This window comes from Crotalus tigris, unplaced genomic scaffold (genome assembly GCF_016545835.1).
Source record: "Crotalus tigris isolate CLP2741 ecotype Arizona unplaced genomic scaffold, ASM1654583v1 scf7180000023830.6690815, whole genome shotgun sequence".
Taxonomy (NCBI): domain Eukaryota; kingdom Metazoa; phylum Chordata; class Lepidosauria; order Squamata; family Viperidae; genus Crotalus; species Crotalus tigris.
Window position 1 is genome coordinate 3,391,500 of NW_024100214.1, and position 22,402 is coordinate 3,413,901.

The window sequence follows — 22,402 nt, forward strand, 5'->3', positions numbered from 1 at the left end:
ACACCCATGTGCAAATAGAGATAAAAGTTTCCAATGTCCAGTCCACCTCTATGGGATGGTGCTTACCACCATTTCTTAACTGAGGGATCTAGCGTTGACCGAAAACATTTCTGTGTTCATGTGTTCAGCATGACTATATGACAAGACGCACTGGGAGTGGGAGGCACTCCTTTGGTTTCACTAGGTCAATGGAAGGAAAATGCTGCAAAATCCTTAATCATGGTTGTGGATTGTAGCTTGGAATGTATTATTTTGCTTTCTTTGCTCATACTGATCTACTCTCTGCTGAACATAACCCTGATTGAATGGTTTTCTCTATCTTTAAGCCAGCAATACTCAGATCATAGTTTCAGATACTTTCTGAACTGTCAAACCAGAAGGAATACGCAGTGTTGTAGCTCAATCTGAACTGTTTAACCAGAGCTAAGCAATCCATGTTATGTCTGTATCAGGATGCATGTATTTCTAGTCATTCTTACCTCACAGGGCCTCTCCATTGTGGCCATGTCTCTTTGCAAAGCATTTTGTATCTTTCTAGGCAAGGCTCATAGGTTTGACGGAATGCATATCCTGCCCTTCTGACTCGGACATTTTCCAGCAGACCCAAATATCGAACTTGATGGCACACAAGAGCATCACTGAAGATGTGTGCTGCTTTTTGGTCATTAGGTTTAATACATCTGCAAATCAAAGAGTTTGCTGAAAAAGTGCAGTACATAGAACAGAAATCTATTACTCCCACCAATTTTCTTAGAAATGTTTATTTATTTTATTTTTAATTTATTCAAAATGTTGAGTTGAAATTGACTTCTCCCCATCCTATGGCCTCCAGGCGCCCAGTCAGCATGGTGATTGCATCACTTGCCTGACTGGGGTGGAGATGTGTATAACTAGGTAACATCATCCTACTGTTGCTATTGTACCACATTACTGGCAAATGATCTCACCCAGCAGTTTCATGTAAATGTTAAAGAGGAAAGGAGAGAGACCTGAACCCTGAGGGATCCCACACTGCAGGGGCCTAGAGACCATCATCTCCCCTCCCAACTGAAACTGACCACAGAAAAAGGGGAAAGCCACCATAAAACAGTGCCTCCCACTCCCAGCTCCTGAACCTGACCATGACTGATGGTATCAAAAGCTGCTGAGAGATCCAGGAGGATCAGCCTTCCTGAATTCTCCAGAGTTCACTCACAAGAGAACCAATGCCACCTTGGTACTGAACCCCAGCCTGAATCCTGACTGAAAAGGGTTCAGATGATCTGTTTCATCCAGGGCTCTCTGCAGCTCAATGCCAACCACCTTTCAATAACCTTCCCCAAAAATGGAAGGATGGAGACTGGATAAAAGTTATCTAAAACTGTTGTATGTAAAACTGTTTTACAATCAAAGAAAGATTATTTACAGTTTATTCATTTATTTTATCTTAGAAGTAGAGTTTGTCCCTTGATGCAGGGAGCATTCTCTGACAAGGGGAGGGGGATGAAAAATGCATGTGCTCTACTTCCTCTTCATCACCTAGAAAGTGTAATCCTCTAAGGAGCTAGAGAGACCTGAAAGAAAAAACCTGCCATATACTGTACATTCTCCCTATGCCAATGAGAGTCTCTGCAGAAACATCAACTTTCCATGGAAATCTCGATTATATCTAGATCAAGCTCAGTGAATTGCACAAATAAATGTACAACTTTCATGAATTTGTATACTGCAACATACAAAATTCTATATAATGTATTCTAAAATATGTTATACAAGATTTTACGTCCTCCATTAGGGAAGATATAGATGAAAGCAGGGCTTTTTTTCTCATAGAACGCCCAGAACAGAGTTCCAGCACCTTTTTTGGATGGAACCTTGTAGGGTAGGCAAGGTGGGTTGTATGACGTGTGTGAGTTCTGGCACTTTTTTTTTTTTTTTTAGAAAAAAAAGCACTGGATGAAAGCACATTTCCTTGATCACTATTATTAGCAACTTGTTATTCTCTCTAAAATGTATTCCAATATACGGTATTCCATAAGAATAATTTCCTAAAGTTATAATATTCTGCTTTTTCATATCCAGGGAAAGACTATAGCGGCCAAGGAAGCTTTTTTTTTTTTTTTTTTTTACTGAGGAGATTCATCATTTTAAGCTCAATGTATTTTTCCAAGATTACAATGTTCCATATTTTGGAAGAACAGTGGTATTTAGTTGGTGGTTTTTGGTTTTTCCCAAGTTGAGCTATAACTTCCTTTAACAAGACGATGATTTATAAACTCCTAATAAAATTGCTTAATCTGAAGAAATTAAAATCTATGGACAGCCACATTCTGAGCACATGGGCAGTTAGAAAAATGTCATATTAAGTAAGAATTGGAAGGAGAGAATTCTCAAATGAAAACATAAAGTTCTTGGAAAACCTTATTAGTCACTTCTGATTTCACTCCTAGCTCTTGGAAATATATATATGTCACATTTAAGACACAGCAGCAACACTACACAAAAGATTTTATGTCTCACACAGGCAATTTTTCTTTGGCTAGGCTACACTTCTGTGATAATACAGTTTTCAGCAATCTTAGAGACAGGAGTAGGTTAAGGACATAACACTCCTGTGTGGGCAGGGCTAACTTTTTTTTAAAAAAAATATCAGTTGTATTTAAATCTTTTGGCAAGTTACTATTGAATTTTAGCTGCACAATCCTGGGACATTCTAGAAACTATAATATAAGTGTTTTTAAAAGCACACGTGGCTCTTGGTTGGCCCAGCCCTGATTTCTGGTTAAATGTAATGTATGAAGTTAGCGAATTTTGGGTTATTCAACAAACTACTATCAACAAAGCATGGTTCAATGTGATGGGAGACCCAATCTGATATATTAGGTTATAGATGTGTTCAACATTCAAAAGAATCCATGATTGTTCTGTTTAGTTTGAGTCAGTGTTAATAAATGTCATTTTTAAATGGATAAGTCCTACTGTCTTATTAGCTGAATTAGAACTACCATGGAAACAATTCCATAGTAAAATACTGATGCCACAGATGACCATAAAGTAAAACCTTCAGCACAAAAAGAAGTAACAATTACAGCACAACAAAAAAAAATCTGATTATAGCAAACTATCAATTATGGTTGCAGTAATTTTATACATATAGGGCAATAAGAACCATTACTCTATGGCAGTGTTTCCCAAACTTGACAATTTTAAGGCATGTGGACTTCAACTCCCAGAATTCCACAGCCAGCGTTGCTGGCTGTGGAATTCTGGGAGTTGAAGTCCACATGCCTTAAAATTGTCAAGTTTGGGAAACACTGCTCTATGGTGAGATTTTCCCCTTCATCTTTGGGGAAAAAAAGATCATATAAAGCACAATCATATCCACTCAGTCGAGATACTATGAACATTCACAAGAGTCTTTTTGTAATTTAAAAGTGGGACATATAAAAGTCAATTCATTAAAAAAATACTTCTTTTCCAACTAAATTATATTCAGCTGATATAAATAAATCACTCTCTTTCATGCTGTCCTTTGGAGTATGAATTAAAGATTACCACTGTTGCAAGCACAATTTACTTCATTTCCTGAACTTTACCTGATGTAATTGGGATTTTTTGTTTGCAAGTTCCTCATCAATGTTGCCACAGAAGCTTTGAACTGGGAACCTGCTGTTGGTGGCCTCTTTAAATTAATCTTGACAGGGTTTCCTTCTGGAAATAGTGCTTTAATGAGGGAGTGGTTGGCCTTCCACATAGCTTGGGACAGATCACGGTAAAGCAGGTCATTATTCTTGTCAACAAACCCTTCTACCTGATACATCACCTAAAACAGTAAACCAAGAATCTAAATAAGCAAAGGTAATCAATTCTGGGAGGGGGAAAAACACACCAAGAACAAATTGATCACATTATCTGAATGATTATCTTTGTATAGTCAACCTTAACTATAATAACATTCCATTACTTTGAGGCCTTATTGTAGTTCCGAAGTTTCTACTCTAAGCAAAGAGAAAGGATGTGAAATTGTACATCTCGCTTTAGGTCTGAAATTGCTATAATATTTATGGAACTATTGGAATGAAAACCACCAAAGGCAACTCATCAATGCAAGCTGTATCTCTCAGTCTACCCTACTTTTATTTATTTATTAAATTTATATGCCACCCATCTCATGGTCAAGTGATTTTGAGAGGCTTACAATATCATAAAACAAGAATATAAAGCATTAAAAGTTAACAAAAACCAGGAACCCAAACAAAAATAGGGTGGAAGTGAGATCTTCATCTTATTCCACCAACCACCTTCAGGGTGGAAGACTCCCAGGCCAATTGGCAGAACCTGGTTTTGGGGCCCTTTCAGAAGGACAAGTGGATCTCATCTTGAGGGGCATAATGTTCCATAGGGCGGGGGCCACAGCACAAAAGGCTCTCCTCCTGGACCCCACCAGCTGTAATTCTTGGACCAATGGAGTCCGCAACATACCCTTCTGCTGAAGCAAATGGGGAAGGTCAATCCTATTGGGGTAATATTTCATGGGATTTAAACCTTTATCTTTTTGATGGGGGTGGGTGGGAGAAAGTCAAAAGCAAACATGTTTTCAAATATTCAAGGTTATTGGAATACCTTACCTTGCCAGCATAATGTTGAATTCTGAAGCAACTGTGTGGGAGGGAAGTATCGTTCAAGAAACGTGAACATTTGCTCATCCGGCTTTCAAAGTGTTGGTGAGTAGCACAGACCTGATTCAATTTTTCTAAGAAGGTTTCATCAGTAACAGCCCCTGGCCGCAGACATTCTTCATCTAGCATAGCTATTATTCCATTCTGGTTCTGTTGGGTAATGTAACAGTTCATTTATTATTAGGACATAAATATTCTATCATATGCTTTAAGAAGTATTTATACTTGACTGCACTACAATGAAAAAAAGTGAATCAGATTTCAATAAACCCAATTTTTTAATCTACTGATTTAGATCACGTAAACAAGCATCAAGCAAACTATGAACAGAATATAACGAGCAGAAATAATATTTCTAAATATTATTCACCAGAATACAAATTAATAATTGCTGTAAAAAACATACAGCATAGATGAAACTGAAATATTAAGATTTGGACCTTCCTGTTCAAGCCTTCTAAGAGGTTTTCTATCTACTTTCCCAGGATGTGAACGTCTATCTTTCCCCATTCTTCTGAAGATAGATGTACCATCATAAAGATGGATCATAGCTTAGTAAAAAAAAGCCATACATTACTGTCACATAGCAATTTAAATAAAGGATATGCAATAACAACAACACTGATTCCAATATGAATCATTCTATCTGACTATCAAGACAAAAAAAACTTTCCACTGGTTGAAGCTGATTTAAAAGCTGATTCACAGTTAATGAATCGGCTGAGGACCCGTGTTCTGCAAATTCTCAAGAGATTCCGAGAACATGTACTGTATAATATGTATAAGAAACAAGGACATGGATAGGACAGATTCAGATGCAGTTGTTTCCTGGTTGGGGTTCCCTTGTATATCTTTAACGAAAAATTACAGATAATGGTTTTAGGAAAACATGGGAACACAACACAAGTAAGAAATTCAGATGGTATGACAATGATCACAATTTATCATGACTCTTGAAAAATGAAGACATGCAAAACACAGAATACTCACTGAAGTGACATAGCATGAAACAGACAGCATTTGAATTGCTCCATTACTCATGCGGTCTTAGAGTCTTTTTTAAAGAATGAATTATTAACCTCCCCTTTTTTTGTTATACTCTGGTATAGAAAATAGGAGAGTTCTGCCTGGAACAATATATTTTTACCTTATTTGATATAAAATGATATTATCCAAATATTGGTTTCTCCAAAAGACCACACAATGTTTTTTATGGCCATATCTTACTACATATTCATAAATCCTCCCAAAGGTGCTTTTTCAAGAGGCAACTGGACTTTCTTATTTTTCCTTGAAGACTTTTTGCTTCTCATCCAAGAAGCTTCTTCAGTTCTTGAGATGAGAAGCGATATGTCTTCTAAGAAAAACAAGGAAGTCCAATTGCCTCTTTAAAAAGCATCTTTGGTTGACAACCATGACCTGGATGACTGCAAATTTACATAGACAAATCCTCTACAAGATTCTCATCCCACAGATATTCACAGACAATATGCAAAACATGATTTATTGAAAAAGTCATAATTAGCCGATTCCTATAACTTATTAAGTTACATAATCTATAACCCAAACCACAAAGACTAGGCTTGACAACATACAGCCCAGACAAGTAATTTTATAGCTGTGTGAGAAATGAACTAGGCTAGTGTGATTTGTTCTTCTAAAAAAAGTTCAGTAGAGATATATATGTTGCAAGACAAAATACATTACTTAATGGATCAAGGTTTAATGCCTTGCTTAAAAACTATCTATACCTCTGATATAAGTTTTCTTTTTTCCCTTCCTGTATTTCTTTCCTTTCTACTTTTTGTGTATCAAAGTAAATAAAAGCGCAAACGGTAGTATATGAGCGATATCATTCACTGCCAGCTGAATTTTTGATAAAAAGAAAAAAATTAAACACAGATACAATAAACAACAAATCAATTCAAAAGAATTTTGCATGGAAGACTTACATTCTCTATAAGATCACAAATTATAGCATTGTTGAAGTATTCAATGTGAGTCCATTCAATACCCTATAAAAATAAGGTTGAAAAGCTGAGAAAAAAATATGGCCAGATAATTTTTAACCACAAATATATAGGTTCCCCAACTATGCACAGCTCTACCAAGTTCAATAGAACTAACATAACCAAAAGCTAACACTTAGTCAAAATGTATATAACAAAAATTATTGGACATCTGTAACTGAGTGGTTCTCCACCATTATGTTTATTTTTTTCTTATGCAATTCAAGACTCTGAAAAACATTAAAATTAGCTTAGTACTATACTCCCTGAGTATTCTTAAAGAATACTCTTGAACTAATCTAAAAATAATTGCATAGGTCTTTGTTCAATATGCTTCCCTTTCTTATTCCATGCTCTCCAGCCTGGAATATGTCACTGTTATGCAATACCCATCAAGGGATATGACATGATTTAAGTAAAATAAAGTATATAAGGTAGTAAGATATTTAAAGCTGACAACACATAAACCTTACTTAAATAGCCATAGAAGACAAACTATTTTCTGGATTATAAATCCAGACAGTTTAATTTACTAAAACAGAAATTCTAAAACTGCGGAGGGATGCTATGACTGCCTTATATTCTCTTCTCAATAGTTAATCATGTAGTAGAATTCTTTTAGGTACAGGAAGAAAAGCAGCAATATCTGCTCTTTCTTTCAAAAATCCACTGTTTGCCTTAATTCAAGCACGTTTTAGTAAATTGTCATGGCCTAGAATACCCAGTTTTTCTAAATCCTAAGGAAACTACTGCTGCAAGTTAAGATTGTAAGGGCATTTCAATGTACTTTTTCCTTATTAGCATTAGGTGCTAATGCTCTTTAATTTTTAGATTATATGAAATTAAAGGGTTCACAACAAAAGACAATGTAAAGAAAGCAGTTGCTATCATTAGATAAACCTCTATTTTTATATTCTTTCTGAAAAAAAGTGGCAATTAAAATTATTTTAAATCTTCTGATAAAAGTGTGTATGTTTCAAAAAAGGGAAAGAGAGAGGTTTTTTGGGTGTTGTTTTTGCATCCTCTCTCTCCCAATCACAATTATTCTTTTGGAGTCTCAGAAGCCTCAGATGGGAGTTTTATATTTGTTACAAATGTGGAAAATGCTAATGCTGCTAAACCAAACTGAGTATTATTGAATAACTGCCAGATGTGTTTTCCATTCCATTCCTCAATCTGTGTCAATTTCCCATGCACTTAATTGAAACAGATCCAAATTCCTTCAGTGCAAAGCCTTAGGTCAATAAACACTTTGCACATCTTGAGAGTGTTTCTAAGGAAATGACTGTTTCACCTCACAAATCCCTGAGATTTGTCTGCCTTTAACCTTCATCTTCAAGAGGACAGATGCTCAATTTAAATGACTCTATCAGAATGTAATAGATTACAGTTGGTAGTACTAATTTTTGTAATGTCATCAATCAAATCCTGTGTAATACCAAGCATCACCAAAACACATTTTATATTACCTGTGCAATATCCTGGATGTTCCCATTTATGCTTCCAGTATAATCTAATGCTTTGCTACTTCTTGAACTTCAACAAACCTTTTGCCAACCCTTACAATTTTCATTTGTGCCTTTTGGATCATTAATTTGGTTTCAGAGGTAACCCTTATGATTCATTAACAGCTGTCAGTATAAGGGAATAATTTCAAATCTTACAAGATTGGAAAGGAAGAACTTTTCCAGAAGTTAATAAAGACAAATAGAGGAAGCTGGTTATGGTAGGACTGAGAAGTTACACAGGAAACAAATTTATTACCTCTCGTATATATTCTTCTTGCTCCTCCTTTAGAGTAAGCTCAATGAAGATCTGCTGCAGTTTCTCATTGCAGTAGTTAATAATAAACTGTTCAAAACTGTTATCCTATCCAATAAAAGAAAAAAGTGTCATTAATCACACTTGGAAGAGTTATAAATCAAAAGACTTACAGCCTGCAAGCCAATTTTACAATTTATTATCTCATGATAATCATATCATATCAATTTATTCTGAATATTGCCTAATGGGTTTCAGTTACACAGATAATCACTTTGTTTTTGGTACTGGTTAACAAACACAACTTAAGATTTAAGAGGTTTTTTTTTTTAACTTGTCTCAAGAAACCAATATCTCTTAAGACCAGCACAAGTAACACACTGCAAAAGCAGCAAAAAACACAGCAGGGGACATACTATACAGATTTTTCCGCACACACAATCTCCAAATACAATGACAAGACCAAGTCTTTACAATCATATAAAAAGACAGTAGAAGATTTTCATTATTAAGCAAAGAATTGCTGTTCCTCCAAATGGCAGCTATGGCTATGTAAATTCAACTGTTAACACAGTTGAAGGGGGTGGGGTTTTTTTAGGGGGGGGGGGGTTGGGGAAGGGGAATTTTGTTATGTCGTGTTTAGTTTTTTTCTTTTGTATATGTTGTTTTTTGTATTGTTATTTTGTTTTTCTGTAAAAATTTATAAAAATTTTTAATAAAAAAAAACATAGTTCATAGATAGTAATTTTCAACTTTCTAAGTTAGAAGCACAATTGGAAAAACTGTCACAAAAAAGAAAACTGAAGCATACATTTATCTTCCAAAGAAGATGGATAGATCTGAAAAATATGGATCCCTATATTAATAATATATTAATAATGCATTCTCTATTCAGGGTAAAGTATTATATATAAGTATCATAGGATTTTTCCACTGCTTTCATTTAAATAAAATGGATGTAAAGTGAATTGATTAAGAATCATATAACCCTGCAACTCTAAATAGTAATAGCATTCAGCAAGGAACCGCCAATGTTTTTTTTTTAAAGGAACATGAAAACATCCACATAACTAAAACTAATTATTTCTAACATAAAGAACCTGCAGTGAATCTAATTAAATTATCATCACCCTACCAAGAATAGCAAGGTACATTGTTTCTTCAAGCTAAATATTTCCTTAATTTTAAGAGAAAGCTACAGGTAGTCCTTGAGTTATGATGGAAATTGGAACTAGAATTTCCATCACTAAGTGAAGCAATTATAAAATTGACAGTTCATATCTAATGCTTCGTCTTATTCAAGATTTAAAAAAGAAAAAAAGAGCCCTTTACAACATATTGCACATGTACAGGTAATCCTCGCTTGGCAACTACTCGTTCAACAACCTTTTGTAGTTACAATGGTGCTGAATGAGGAGACTTATGATTGGTCCTCAAATCTGACGCTGTTGAGCTCTCCCTGTGCACCTGAAGGACTCTCAGTGAGGAACAAGATTCTCTGATCTGATGAAACCAAGATTGAACTGTTTGGCCTCAATTCTAAATGTTGTGTCTGGAGGAAAACTGGCACCGCTCATCGCCTGCCCAATACCATCCCAACAGTGAAGCATGGTGGTGGCAGCATCATGCTGTGGGGGTGTTTTTCAGCAGCAGAGACTGGTCAGAGTTGAGGGAAAGCTGAATGGAGCAAAATACAGGGATATCCTCAATGAAAACCTTTTCCACAGTGCTCAGGACCTCAGACTTGGCCGAAGGTTCACATTCCAACATGACAATGAGCCTAAGCACACAGCCAAGACAACACAGGAGTGCTTAGGGTCAACTCTGTGAATATCCTAGAGTGTCCCAGCCAGAGCCCGACTTGAATCCTATTGAACATCTTTGGAGGGACCTGAAAATGTCTGTCTGCTGACCATAGCCATCCAACCTGACTGAGCGTGAGAGGATTTGCGAGGAAGAATGGCAGAAAATCCCCCACTTTAGGTGTGCAAAGCTTGTTGCATCATACCCCAAAAGACTTGAGGCTGTAATTGCTGCCAAAGGTGCTTCAACAAAGTACTGAGTAAAGGGTCTGAATACTTAACGCCAATGTGATATTTCAGGTTTTTTTAAAAAATAAATTTACAGACATTTCTAAAATTTTCTTTTCACTTTGTCATTATGGGGTACTGAGTGTAGATTAATGAGAAACAAATGAATTCTAACAACTGTAGAATCAGGCTGCAGCATAACAAAATTGACCAGAGTAAAGGGGGTCTGAATACTTTCTGAATGCATTGTACTAATTGGAAAATCATTATAGTTCTGTATTTAGCATGCTCTCAGCAACTATCTTAGATTTACCCTTTAACCTTATTACAACAAGTATAATCTGTTTTGAATACATAGATAACTTTTTCAGTCACAGAAGTCACATGATCCTTATGTATACAAAGGTTTATCCAGGAGTGGCTTCTAAGCAAACATGATGCATGCAACAGATATCTAAACTTACCTGAGGAATTATTGAAGAGAAATGATCCTTCAATTAAAAAAATTAAACAATTTGCCAACTAATTATTTGGCTATTTCACAATGTCTTGGCAGTATTCTCTCTTTCACCTCATCCAATAAAGAAGTAAATACAACCAAGGGGGAATGACTTATAATGCAAATGAGCGTCAATATATGCCTTAAGTTTGCTAGTAGCAACATTTTTGTTTGCCAATTTTTAAAAATTTAATCTGAATGTATATCTGGTCAAAATTTAGTGTGTTTCATCCCAAACAGTTTAACCAGTCATGATTTACTGAGACTTTTTCCCTTATGTTAATTAATTCCTGACCTTATATGCTGATTTTAAAACCTTTTTTAAAGATGGGGGGGGGATAAATAAGTAAATAATTATATATTTTGCTAGCTAATTAGTTTGAAGTAAAGAAAATACCTCAAAAATTTCAAAGCCATATATGTCCAAAACTCCCATTACTTTCTTTCTTACTTTGGACTGTGCCTGTGAAAAAAAATATTTTCATGTTTAATAATAGATGGCAGTAAGACAGATAAATAAAAAGTACTGTAAGTTTTTTAAAAGTATCACGTGATATACATATTGCCTATATGCAAAAATAAATGATCATTCATTTTATCTGCTATCATTGCAATTTTATTGCAATTTGATGAACCATACCTTAATGCTTTCATTGATTCTGGTAACAAGCCAACAAAACAGTCTGCTGTAAAGATTCTTTGCCAGAGCATCCCGAGCATAATAGGCCTAATTAAAAAAGAAAAAAGAATCAAAAACATTTAAGCTTGATTAAAATGTTTTCTGGTATTGGCACAGCATAAGGTGACAAGAATCAATAGCCACTCATGGTCTGCAAATGTGCTTTGGAGAAAGTCTTTTAAAAAATGCTAGCCCAAGTCTTTTTTGCAGTATCTGTTACTGAAAAAAAAAAAAAAGAACTTACTATTATAAGCATCTGGCATTACCTGAGCTACATTTAAAGTTGTAGATACTTTCTCCTGTTTGGCTTCAACAGTGCGGAAGCTAAAAGCTCTTTCCAGAACTGACTGATCAATGCCTGTCAACTCGCATATTTCTTTAAGCTCTGTGGAAAAGAAGAATCATAACTTGAAGCATACATAGTTTTATTGCATTTCCAAGAGAGAAAAAATATTTATTCACTTGAATAGTACTTTCTTCTAGCAACTGGCTAGGCAAAACAGCTTCACCTCTCTTATTCTTTATTTCCTTATTTTGACTCTGCAAACAACTGCATAGAAATAGTAAGCATGCATTCAAATTTGCAGAATGATGTTGTATTTAACTTTATACCACTGTAGAGGGTGTGTTGCCTTCTGTTTACCTAGTGATTCACTGAAACATACAATTTGACAAGGGATGCTTGGCTTTGCACACAAGTGTAGTTTTTACTGATTTCCTTTCTAAAATGTATTTTTAAATATCTGCCATGTCATCTAAAATTATCTGTAGCTTTTTTAAATACAAAAATGACCTACTTTAGCTACTTTCTACCTACCAAGGATGAAAATACTTCTGAGTGAAAATTGAATGCTATATTTTTAACAAACATGCTAAATTTATTGTTGCTTCATCCCAGCACTTCTGGATAGAGGAGAAGATGCAAATTAAAACCCCCAAGGATCTGAAAGAGTCTAATCCGAATGTTTCATTCCATCCCTTATTCCATTTTAAGACATTATTATTAAATTCAAACTCTATGACTACAATGTTATCTGGCTTTTGTTTTTCTGTCCAATCTATTTTTCTTTCATTCTTGAGTGCATAAAGTACAGTAGTTCAAGACTTTTGTATCGTTTCCAATATCAGATAGTGCTGAAGTCCATTAAATAGTTAAAATTAAGTCAGTAATTTTAAGACTGGATAAAGTGGAAAAAGGTTATGTAGTATAAGAAAATGTGGTTTTTATTTTCTCCATTCTTATCTTCTACAGACTAAATACATGCGAGAAGACCTTCTGTGAACTTGAACAATAGTACGTAAGAATTTTTTTTAAAAAAATCTTGCTAATGAAGAATTCTGAACAATTTCAAACTGACAGAAAAATACTTAATATACTAATGATTCTGCAATAAAGATTCTGTCATTGACCTTGAAATTAATAGATTTAGAAAGAAGCCAAAAAATAGGTAGTACTGTAAGCTAATGAAGAGAAGATAAACATTAATCAATTAAACTCTATAATTTGAATTACCATTTTTATCTTTGATTTTACTTTCATCTAATCCATTCACACGAGATTCTGGTTTAAATTCAATGTTTCCCAGTTTTAAAACAGCAGCAACAACTTCAAATACTGACTGGATTTCATGGTCCATAAATCCCACGATCTGCATTGCATTCTAGAAGACGGAAATCATGCTTTATTTATTACATTTTCACCTTTTTCTCCTTCCTGGTAGTTGTCTCCCACTGCACCCAATTTATTTTATTTTCGCAGCCAACTAAGTAGTATACAGTATATTTACATTTCTACCTCATTTTCATTAACAAAAGCATACAGTGAAATATTTGTATAAGAACAGTACAAAATAAAATCAAGATAAACATTAAAGCAGAAACAGAAAGTAAAAGCAATGGTAAATTAAAAATCAAGGCAGTATTAGCACATTATGAAAAGGTCTTAGTGCATTAAAAGCACCCTTGCCTGGCATGAAAGAACAGTAAGGATGGTACTAGGTACACCTTATAGGACAGAATGTAAAAAATGAGGCTAATATTGGAAAGTCTTGCTTCTAGGGGGCAGCTTCAGCATGGGAAGACAAGTAGGACAAGGCTTTAGAGCAGGCATGTCAAACTGCTGGCCCACGGGCTGGAGGCGTCACGCAGAAACCGTGCCCACCCCATTGCTAGCAATGGGGAAAAAGTCACAATACGTCGCACGACGTCATGTGATGTCGCGACTTTGACATGCCTGCTTTAGAATATAAATAGGAACATAAGGAAAGAGGTGCATAGATTACAGGAGTTTTTTTTTAAATTCACACAAGATTTTTATTTAGAGAGCTAAGATTCAAATTTATATCTCTCAGCTGGCCCAAATGGCTCTCATATTATAGTCACACTAGAATTTTATTTAACCTACAAGTATTACAGGTATTTAATTCACAGTTAAATGTTTTAATTACTGTTTGGTTTCTTTTTTTAAAAAATGTGAATATATTTATAAGTATAGATCCCCTCTATATTCAATAAATCAATGTAGTAACGCATTTTCAATAGAAAAATTATTAAGAACAGTCAAACATTCCTAATCTGAGTACATCTATTACAATCTAACTACCGTATATTCCGGCGTATAAGACGACTTTTGAGAGCATCGAAACAGCCTCTGAACTCGGGGGTCGTCTTATACGCCGAGTTGTCTTATACGCCGGAAATATATATTGGCGTATAAGACGACTTTCTAGGCATGCGACTGGGCGTTGATGGTCTTGCAACTCGGCGTCGATGGTCTTGCGACCCGGCGTCAAACTAGGGGGTCGTCTTATACGCCGGGTCGCCCTATACGCCGGAATATATGGTACTCTTAGCTGATGTTAACTTTCATTTAGGATCTGAATAAAATATATGAAAGCAGGGAGATTTAAAAATGTAGCATCCACAACTGATTTTCATTCTCATAGTTTTATGCTCCTGATCCATGGCATTTCAACACAATCAGGCTAGCAAGAGTGAGATTATTTATTCTGGCTGGCTAGAATTCATAAGAAAAGTTGTAAAAATAAAGGAGGTTGACAGACTCAGTGGTGGAAGAGAACCTGGAGGTCACTGATCAATGCCAAAGAGCAGGCCATCTCAATTCCACCTGTAATATCCCCATCTGCTTGAATGAATGTCAAACAGATCTCATCATCAGTTGCAAGAACAGACTAGTTTGGTTTAGTGATTAAGGCACTAGGCTAGAAACTGGGAGACCCAGAATTCTAGTCCAACCTTAGGCATGGAAGCCAGCTGGATGACCTTGGACCAGTCACTGTTTCTCAATCAACTCACCTCCCAGGGTTGTTGTGGGGAAGATAGTAGGAGGAAAGTATGTTGGATATGTTCACTACCTTGAGTTACAGGTAGTCCTCAATATACAACAGTTTATTTAATGACTGTTCAAAGTTACAACAGCACTGAAAAAGTGACTTATGACCATTTTTCATACTTATGACAGTTGCAGTATCCCCATAGTCACATGATCAAAATTCAGATGCTTGGCAACTGACTCATTTATGACGGTTGCAGTCTATTCTAGACTACCTGTATTTGTAAAAAACAATAATTAATCCAATACTGAATATAGCAGAAAGGCATGAATCCTTACCTTAACGGTTCTGAAGTTTGAAGCATCATCTACTCCATTTACTTTTGCAGAGCCCAGACCCAAGTAATTGTATCGACTGAAGTCCATCTCCAACTTAAGTTTTTCTGTTAAAATAAAAATATATATTTTTACTAGCAAATCCATATTATTGCTCTTATATAGCAGCAATGACAGTCTTGTGTGGATTTAAATAAAAAATGCACACAATACCAACATTAGTTATGCCAGCTTGAAATAAATTATCTAGTTCCATGTGCAGTTGTAACTTCAATATTCTCCAAAATTGTACTTACTAAGCAAATCTTCTGATCCTCCAGACAGAATTTGATAGAAAATATGGAAATTTCTTTCACCTCTGGGCTGTTTAACAACACGGGACTTTTCCAAGAGATCTAAAATTATATTTAAATAATTATTTATCAAACAATGTTACAATTTAATAGACTATTCAGAAAGGGAAGTAATATCTGGAACAGAGATTGAACACATACACACTAACTTATAATTAAGATAATGGATATTTTGGTTATGTGATGTCCTACCTTTTTCTAACAAACACATTCCACTGCTACATACTCACAGCATTCCTGTGAGTTTGATTAGGCTAACAGTATCTTAATTTCTAGTCTAGTGAGTTGCAGGCCACAGCAGGGAAATTTAATTTAGGGAAAGTTAAGTTACATACTAATCTAACTTGGCATTCTAAACCAGACTTTCCCACTCAGTTATGGAGATTAGTAAAACAAATCCAGAAGGAATCAGATTAGAAAACTGCTTTCACCTTTCTATGCATGCATTCATCTACCTGTTTAATAAAACTTCAATTAAACAGGGCAGTCAGTTATAAAATAAGAAATGTTATTTATGTACTGAGGAAATCTAAAATCAAAATGAATCTCTACATATCCTACTCTAGCATGAGATAGTTCAAACTAATATTGATGTAAAGAACAATGTATTAAAATTACAGAATCACTTCATAGATAGAATCATACAATTGTGCCAAGACTGCTTTTAATAGCTCCAGTTCAGCCTGGTGAAAAGTACAGGTAGTCCTCAATTTATGACTGGTCATTTGATGACTATTTGAGGCTATGACACACTTTTAAAAAGTTATTAATGACCTATCCTTGAAGTTATATGGCCGCCCCCTGCCCTATGGTTACAAGATTGCATTTTAGGTGCTTGGCAAAAGGCTCACATTTACAACCAGTTGCAGTATCCCAAAGTCATGTGACCCTGATTTGCAATATTTCCCCCCTCCCAGTTTCTGGCATATTTTGCCAGTTTCAAGCAAATAATGTCCTTGAATCATGTTCAAGGTTCACTTTATGACTGGTAACTTGCTTTATGCCCACAGTAAATATCATTATAAAATTGAGTTTGTTCAAGTGGGTGCCTCAAGTTATAACCACAATAGCTTACAACTGAAACTCTGGGCTCCATTGTGGTCCTAAGTCAAGGATTACCTGTATTAAGTGGAATACAACAGCACTCTGTACCTGAACTCTGTACAGCTCATCAGTTTCATCAATTATCTTGATGGGAGAGTTGAGGGGATACTTACAAAGCTTGTAAAAGGCAGAAAATTGGGAAGGATAGCTTAATATTATAAATCAGTGTGTCCAACCCATGGCCCATGGGTCACATGCAGCCCTGAACAGCTAGTAATGCAGACCCACAAGATCATAAATTTTAACATCATTATATGGTTTTCAGTGAAATATATTTTACATGCAACCCAAGAAAATTCCTCTTCACTCAATGCGGCCCACATAAGCCAAAATGTTGGACATGCCTGCTTTAAATCCAAGAAAAAATTCAAAACGGTTTGAGCATTGAACTAAAATCAACAGGATGGTCTTCAACAGGGTGAAATGCAAAGTTCTGCATAAAGGTAGTAAAGAGGTGAAACGTAAGGATAAAATAGGGTGCTGTGTGATGAAGCTGATAAAAAGGCAAATGCTATCTCGATGTGCATTTTCCAAACCGTAAAGTCCAGATAACAACTAGTAACTGTTTGACTTGGCTAGACCTCATTTGAAGTACTGTGTCCAGTTCTGGGCTCCATAGTTCAAAAGGAGAGTGGAGTAAGTCAGAGGAAGGCTATCAAGTTGATGAAATGTTTGATAGTCAAGCCCTATAAAGAATGGCTAAAAAACTGGGTATGTTTAGTGTATACAAAAAACAACTAAGGGGAGAGGGTAGGACCAGAATCAGTGGATCAAAACTATAAGAAGACCTGATCTATCCATCAAAGTGAATTTCTTGACTACTTTGTCAGGTTGCCAAATGATGTAGTAAATTCTGCTCTAAATGTCTTCAAACAGAAACTGGATGTTCATGTGTCCAAAATGGTCTCATGAATCCTACACTGAGTAAGCGTACCTCTATAAATCCTTTCAACTCTAGGTTGATCAGGGGAGATATTTAATCTAATAATGTCCAAATTCTCTATAAATACCAGCACTGTGAATAAATATACAGTGATCAAAGCCTGCTCCAAGTATTCTATGGGATTCCTCTATTTCTCAATAGAATTTGCCAGAATATGTTTCATTTTCATTTTGCATTTACAGAATTATTTTAGATTACTTGGGAAAGCCTTCAGGTTCAGCACTAATTAAAATGAATACAGCAATATGTTATCCAAATAAGCTTAGGCACATACAAATCTACTGTATGTACCATTTATGTCTTTATCTGTTGTTTTAAATTTAGATTTACTAAAAAAAAATGCCTCACAACTTACATATTGCAGAAGGAGTGTGTCTCCATTAAGCTAGCGCTTTGTGTTATGCTTTACTAACATTCAGAACAAACAGAAGAACAATGAAGCGTATTAATATTTCAGTAAGTTACCAGCAGTCTTTTGTCTCCATGTCACCTGCTCCAATTAGCAAAGCATACACAAGCTTTTCTACAAAGGACACTCGGAATGAAAGCAACTCTTGTTCTACATAGCAAAACAAGGAAGTCATTGAAAAGACACTATTTGGCAATCTAAAATTAAGACACTTTCAGATGTGCCTTCATGTATGAAAACATGTCTTAAGAGATCGTACAGATTTCTTAAGCTATTTTAAATCTTTGGATTCACTGGCCAAACCACCATGCAACATTTGACTATAGCATTTTTATATTGCATTTTGACATAAGCATATCTCTCTCTCTCTCTCTCTCTCTCTCTCTCTCTCTCTCTCTCCCTCCCTCCCTCCCTCCCTCTCCCTCTTTCTCACACACATACAAAAGGAAATAATAAAAAAGGTTGCAAAATACACAATAAATATAATAGCTCTCTCAAAGTTGTGGCTGGCAACTTGCTCTTCCATAGAGCTCACTCTGCAATAGGTTTCATGTAAGTAGAACAGACATGTCAAACTCGCAATGTCACATGATGTCGCGCAACGTATCGGAGCTTTTTCGCCATTGCCGGCAATGTGGTGGGCATGGCTCCGGTATGATGAAACCAGCCCGCAGGCCAGCAGTTTGACACCCCTGAAGTAGAACATGTGAATTCAGTATTACTCAGGTTTCCAGCTATTCCAGCATCTCACCACCACCTATACTTTGCTTCTGCCTACTATTCCACATTCTGAGAAATGGAAAAGTAGCAATTGCAGCAGTGAAAATAATCAGTCACGGTTCCTAGCAAAATGGTTATTTCTAGGATTTACAAAATCTTTTTATAGGTACCCTATAAAACCAAGTAATGACTTCCACATATCTTGCATGCCAAAATACTTGATAAATGAATAAGCAGTAACAGAGAACGTGAAGAAAAGCTATGGATCTCTGCTTTGTTTGCCTGAGCATTTTATTTAAATTGATCTTGGCTTAGGGGGCTATGATTTAGAAACAATGCTTTTATTAATCCTAGCTCAAAGTGCATTTAGCTTTTTGGCAATCATATCACTCAACTGACTAATATTCAGTTGATAATCAACTATTAATGCAAGGCTTATTTTTTCACAGTAATTATTACCAAACCAGGTTATTTCCCATGCTGTATTTGGGCAATTTTAATATATATTATTACATGTATAACTTTGTAATTAACTGTTAATTTACTCTCAGCTCATTTCTCTATTCCATCAAGATCATTTTGAATTGTTTTAGTCTTCTAGAAAACCATCTCACATCATCTGCAAATCTTGCCATTCCCTTAACCTCTTCATGTAAGATGTCAAATAAAAAAGCTCAGAAATACAAAAACCAGGACTTAACTTGTAGCACCATACTTGATATCCCCCTCTAATATGTTGAGGCCCCGTTAATGAATATTCTACATATTTTATATGATATATCTACTCTTCTCATGTCATCCAGCCTATTCTTAACTATCTTGCCACTCAAAACACCATTCTATCAAATAAACGTTGCTAAAATCAACATATATAATTTTATATATATACACATTCTTGCATTCTTCCAAGTTGTCCCATAAAAAATAAGAATAGTTTCATAATCCCCTGCTGAACATTGTTTTTAAGATCCTTACAGTTAAAATAACTTTTAAGATCTGTACTCCCCAGACATAGGTGTCTGGCAGACTGGTCTGTAATTCTTTGAATTCTCCTTTGTTTTCTTTTTAAAGACTGGGACAACATTTGCTGTGCTGTAATCCAGGGTTTCTCAACCTTAGCTATTTTCAGATGGGTGGACTTCAACTTCCAGAATTCCCCAGCCAGAATGCTATTTGGGGAATTCAGGGAGTTGAAGTCCACATATCTGAAAATTGCCAAGGTACTGTATACAGGTAGTCCTCAACTTACTACCACAGTTGGGAGTAGAATTGTTATGCAAGGTAGTTGTTCAGTGAATCATGACCAATTTTACAACTTCTTGTGCCTTGGGTGTTAAGTAAATCATTGCCGTTATTAAGTGAATCTTGTGGTTGCTAAGCAAATCCAGCTTCTCCCATTGACTTTGCTTGTCAGAAGACAGCTGGCAAGGTCGCAAATGGTGATCACATGACTTCAGGATGCTGCAACCGTGATAAATACATGCCAATCACCAGGTGGCCAAATTTTGACCATGTGACCATGAGGATGCTATGATGGTTGTAAATGCAAAGAGAGGTTATAAGTCATTTTTTTCAGCACACTTGCAACTTCAAACAGTCATTAAACAAAGGTTGTAAGTTGAGGAAAACCTGTAACATGATGCTATTTGTGACTTTGGGAGATTAACAATGAATTATGGACAAAAAGCACCATTCTGTTAATGGTTACATGGCAGATTCAATGTTAGGGACAAAAGAACTCTCCTTTTCTTTTTAGCAAACTCCCCCCTCCCCCACAGGTACATCTTAATACTGCTAAATACAGCAGTCTACTTACCGTCATAGGAGATAATTTTAAAAGTATTTATGTGCACAAAGAGTATGCACATAAGACTACCAGAAGGATCAAGTTTAAAGCTGTCCCTAGCTGAGTGATAAGAACTGAGAAGGAAATGTCCACCCTCAAAAAATACAGAAGATACAGAAATAAACCAGTCTTAGCAATAGGCATAGTTCTGTTATCACGTGTCTCATACACACAAAAGTGAACATTCCCAGCACTGTTTTCAGAGAAAATTTTCCAGAGAGTACAAAGCAGAAGTAGGAAACTAGATAATGCCTAGTTCAAATGGCTGCGATGTCCAGGCTTATTTGATCAAAGGTTAGATTAGGCCTATCTGGCGAACTGTTAAATATGACACCTGAAGAAAATAAGAAACAAACAACCCAAAATGTTTACTCAGAATGTATATAAAGATTTGCAGCAGTAAAGAAACTAAAATGTGTTCAAATACTATCTAGCTAACATACACAGATTTCTTTCAGTCATCAACTGACAGTCTACAGCACTGTCACTATGTTGCTTTTATCTTATAGATACTTGATGGACAATACTGGTATTAATTTGAAATCTACCAGTAGAATAAGGCACAGAGTTAGGATTCTCGACTGCCTTTGATTGTGTCATTAATCACAAGTAGTTTAAAGTACAACCCAATGGGGCAGTTATACAGTTATCTATTCTGTCACATAAAAATGTTTGATATTATTTAATGCTGTACTTTACTTACTACCCCATACAGTACTATCTAATCAGGGGTCCCCAACCCCCGGTCCGTGGCCAGATGCTGGGCGTACAGCCAATTCAGAACCATGGAAGTGGTGAGCAAGTACACGTATGCATGCGTGAAGTTGCATTTATGAAAGTGACGCAAGTGTGTGTGAGAAACTATCTCCTCTCCCCCCCACTGCGCCTTTCCAGTCCATCGAGCCGGAAAGATTGGGGACAGCTGATTTACATCATGGGTATCTAACCTTATGGTTTGCCTGGGCTATATTGAGTGAAGAGGAATTGTCCTGGGCCACATATAAAATATATAATATAGTTAATGTATACAAATCAAATAACGTTAAAAATTTATGATATTATGGGGCCACCTGTGGTCTGGACATTCCTGATCTACAGTACATGAATGTTACATATACAAACATTTTGCAAATGAGCTGTGCCATGAGACTTTTTTAAATCCACTATCCTATTTTTGATTTTTCAACTATCTTTAGTTGAATATCAGTTAAATTAACATGGGGGGGGGGAAATGACGTTACATCACGAGCAAAAAATAAACACCAGTTGCATGATATATTCTAACAAATCAGGAAGAGCTATTTTTAACTACTTCCTTTTCTTCCATTCTACAGGACAGACCATCCCAGCCAACTAGCCTTTTTGTGTGTGCAAGCAACTGAGTTGGAAGTTAAATACAAATGTGCAGTCTGACAAACCACAGACTTCTTTTCATGGCATGTCTGTTATCCTAAGGGGCTATTGGGGGAAAAAAAGAACTTTGAATATTTGAATTTTGTCCATCAAAAAATGCTACCTTTTTTGCAGAAAATTTGAAAAATTCAGAATTATACTGAGGAGACTAAATTAGCCCTTCTAAGTAGTTAATTGACAAGTCTGATATATTTAAAGCTTTTAAATCCCTACTGTAAAAAAATAATTACAAATATACACACTTTTTAAAATATTGTAATTGAACGATGTATTTCCAAAATCTGATGAAGCTGGGGAAGAACTGTGCAAAGACTAAAAAAGACATCTCCACGAAAGAGCATCGGAGCATC

General features: G+C 35.7%; 1 protein-coding gene across 4 annotated transcripts in view; it reads right to left on the minus strand.

Moving 5' to 3' along the window:
* MYO1B (myosin IB) overlaps positions 1 to 22,402 on the minus strand; it is a 128,138-nt gene that overhangs the window by 22,728 nt on the left and 83,008 nt on the right. For all 4 annotated transcript variants that reach the window (XM_039321971.1, XM_039321970.1, XM_039321967.1 and 1 more), the window contains exons 8-18: positions 15,561 to 15,659; positions 15,268 to 15,371; positions 13,150 to 13,297; positions 11,903 to 12,021; positions 11,598 to 11,684; positions 11,355 to 11,420; positions 8,432 to 8,536; positions 6,611 to 6,673; positions 4,608 to 4,808; positions 3,576 to 3,802; positions 480 to 680 (exon numbers count right to left, since the gene is read on the minus strand). In XM_039321971.1, the coding sequence (XP_039177905.1) occupies positions 480 to 680; positions 3,576 to 3,802; positions 4,608 to 4,808; positions 6,611 to 6,673; positions 8,432 to 8,536; positions 11,355 to 11,420; positions 11,598 to 11,684; positions 11,903 to 12,021; positions 13,150 to 13,297; positions 15,268 to 15,371; positions 15,561 to 15,659 (1,420 nt within the window). The remainder of the gene's footprint in view (positions 1 to 479; positions 681 to 3,575; positions 3,803 to 4,607; positions 4,809 to 6,610; positions 6,674 to 8,431; positions 8,537 to 11,354; positions 11,421 to 11,597; positions 11,685 to 11,902; positions 12,022 to 13,149; positions 13,298 to 15,267; positions 15,372 to 15,560; positions 15,660 to 22,402) is intronic.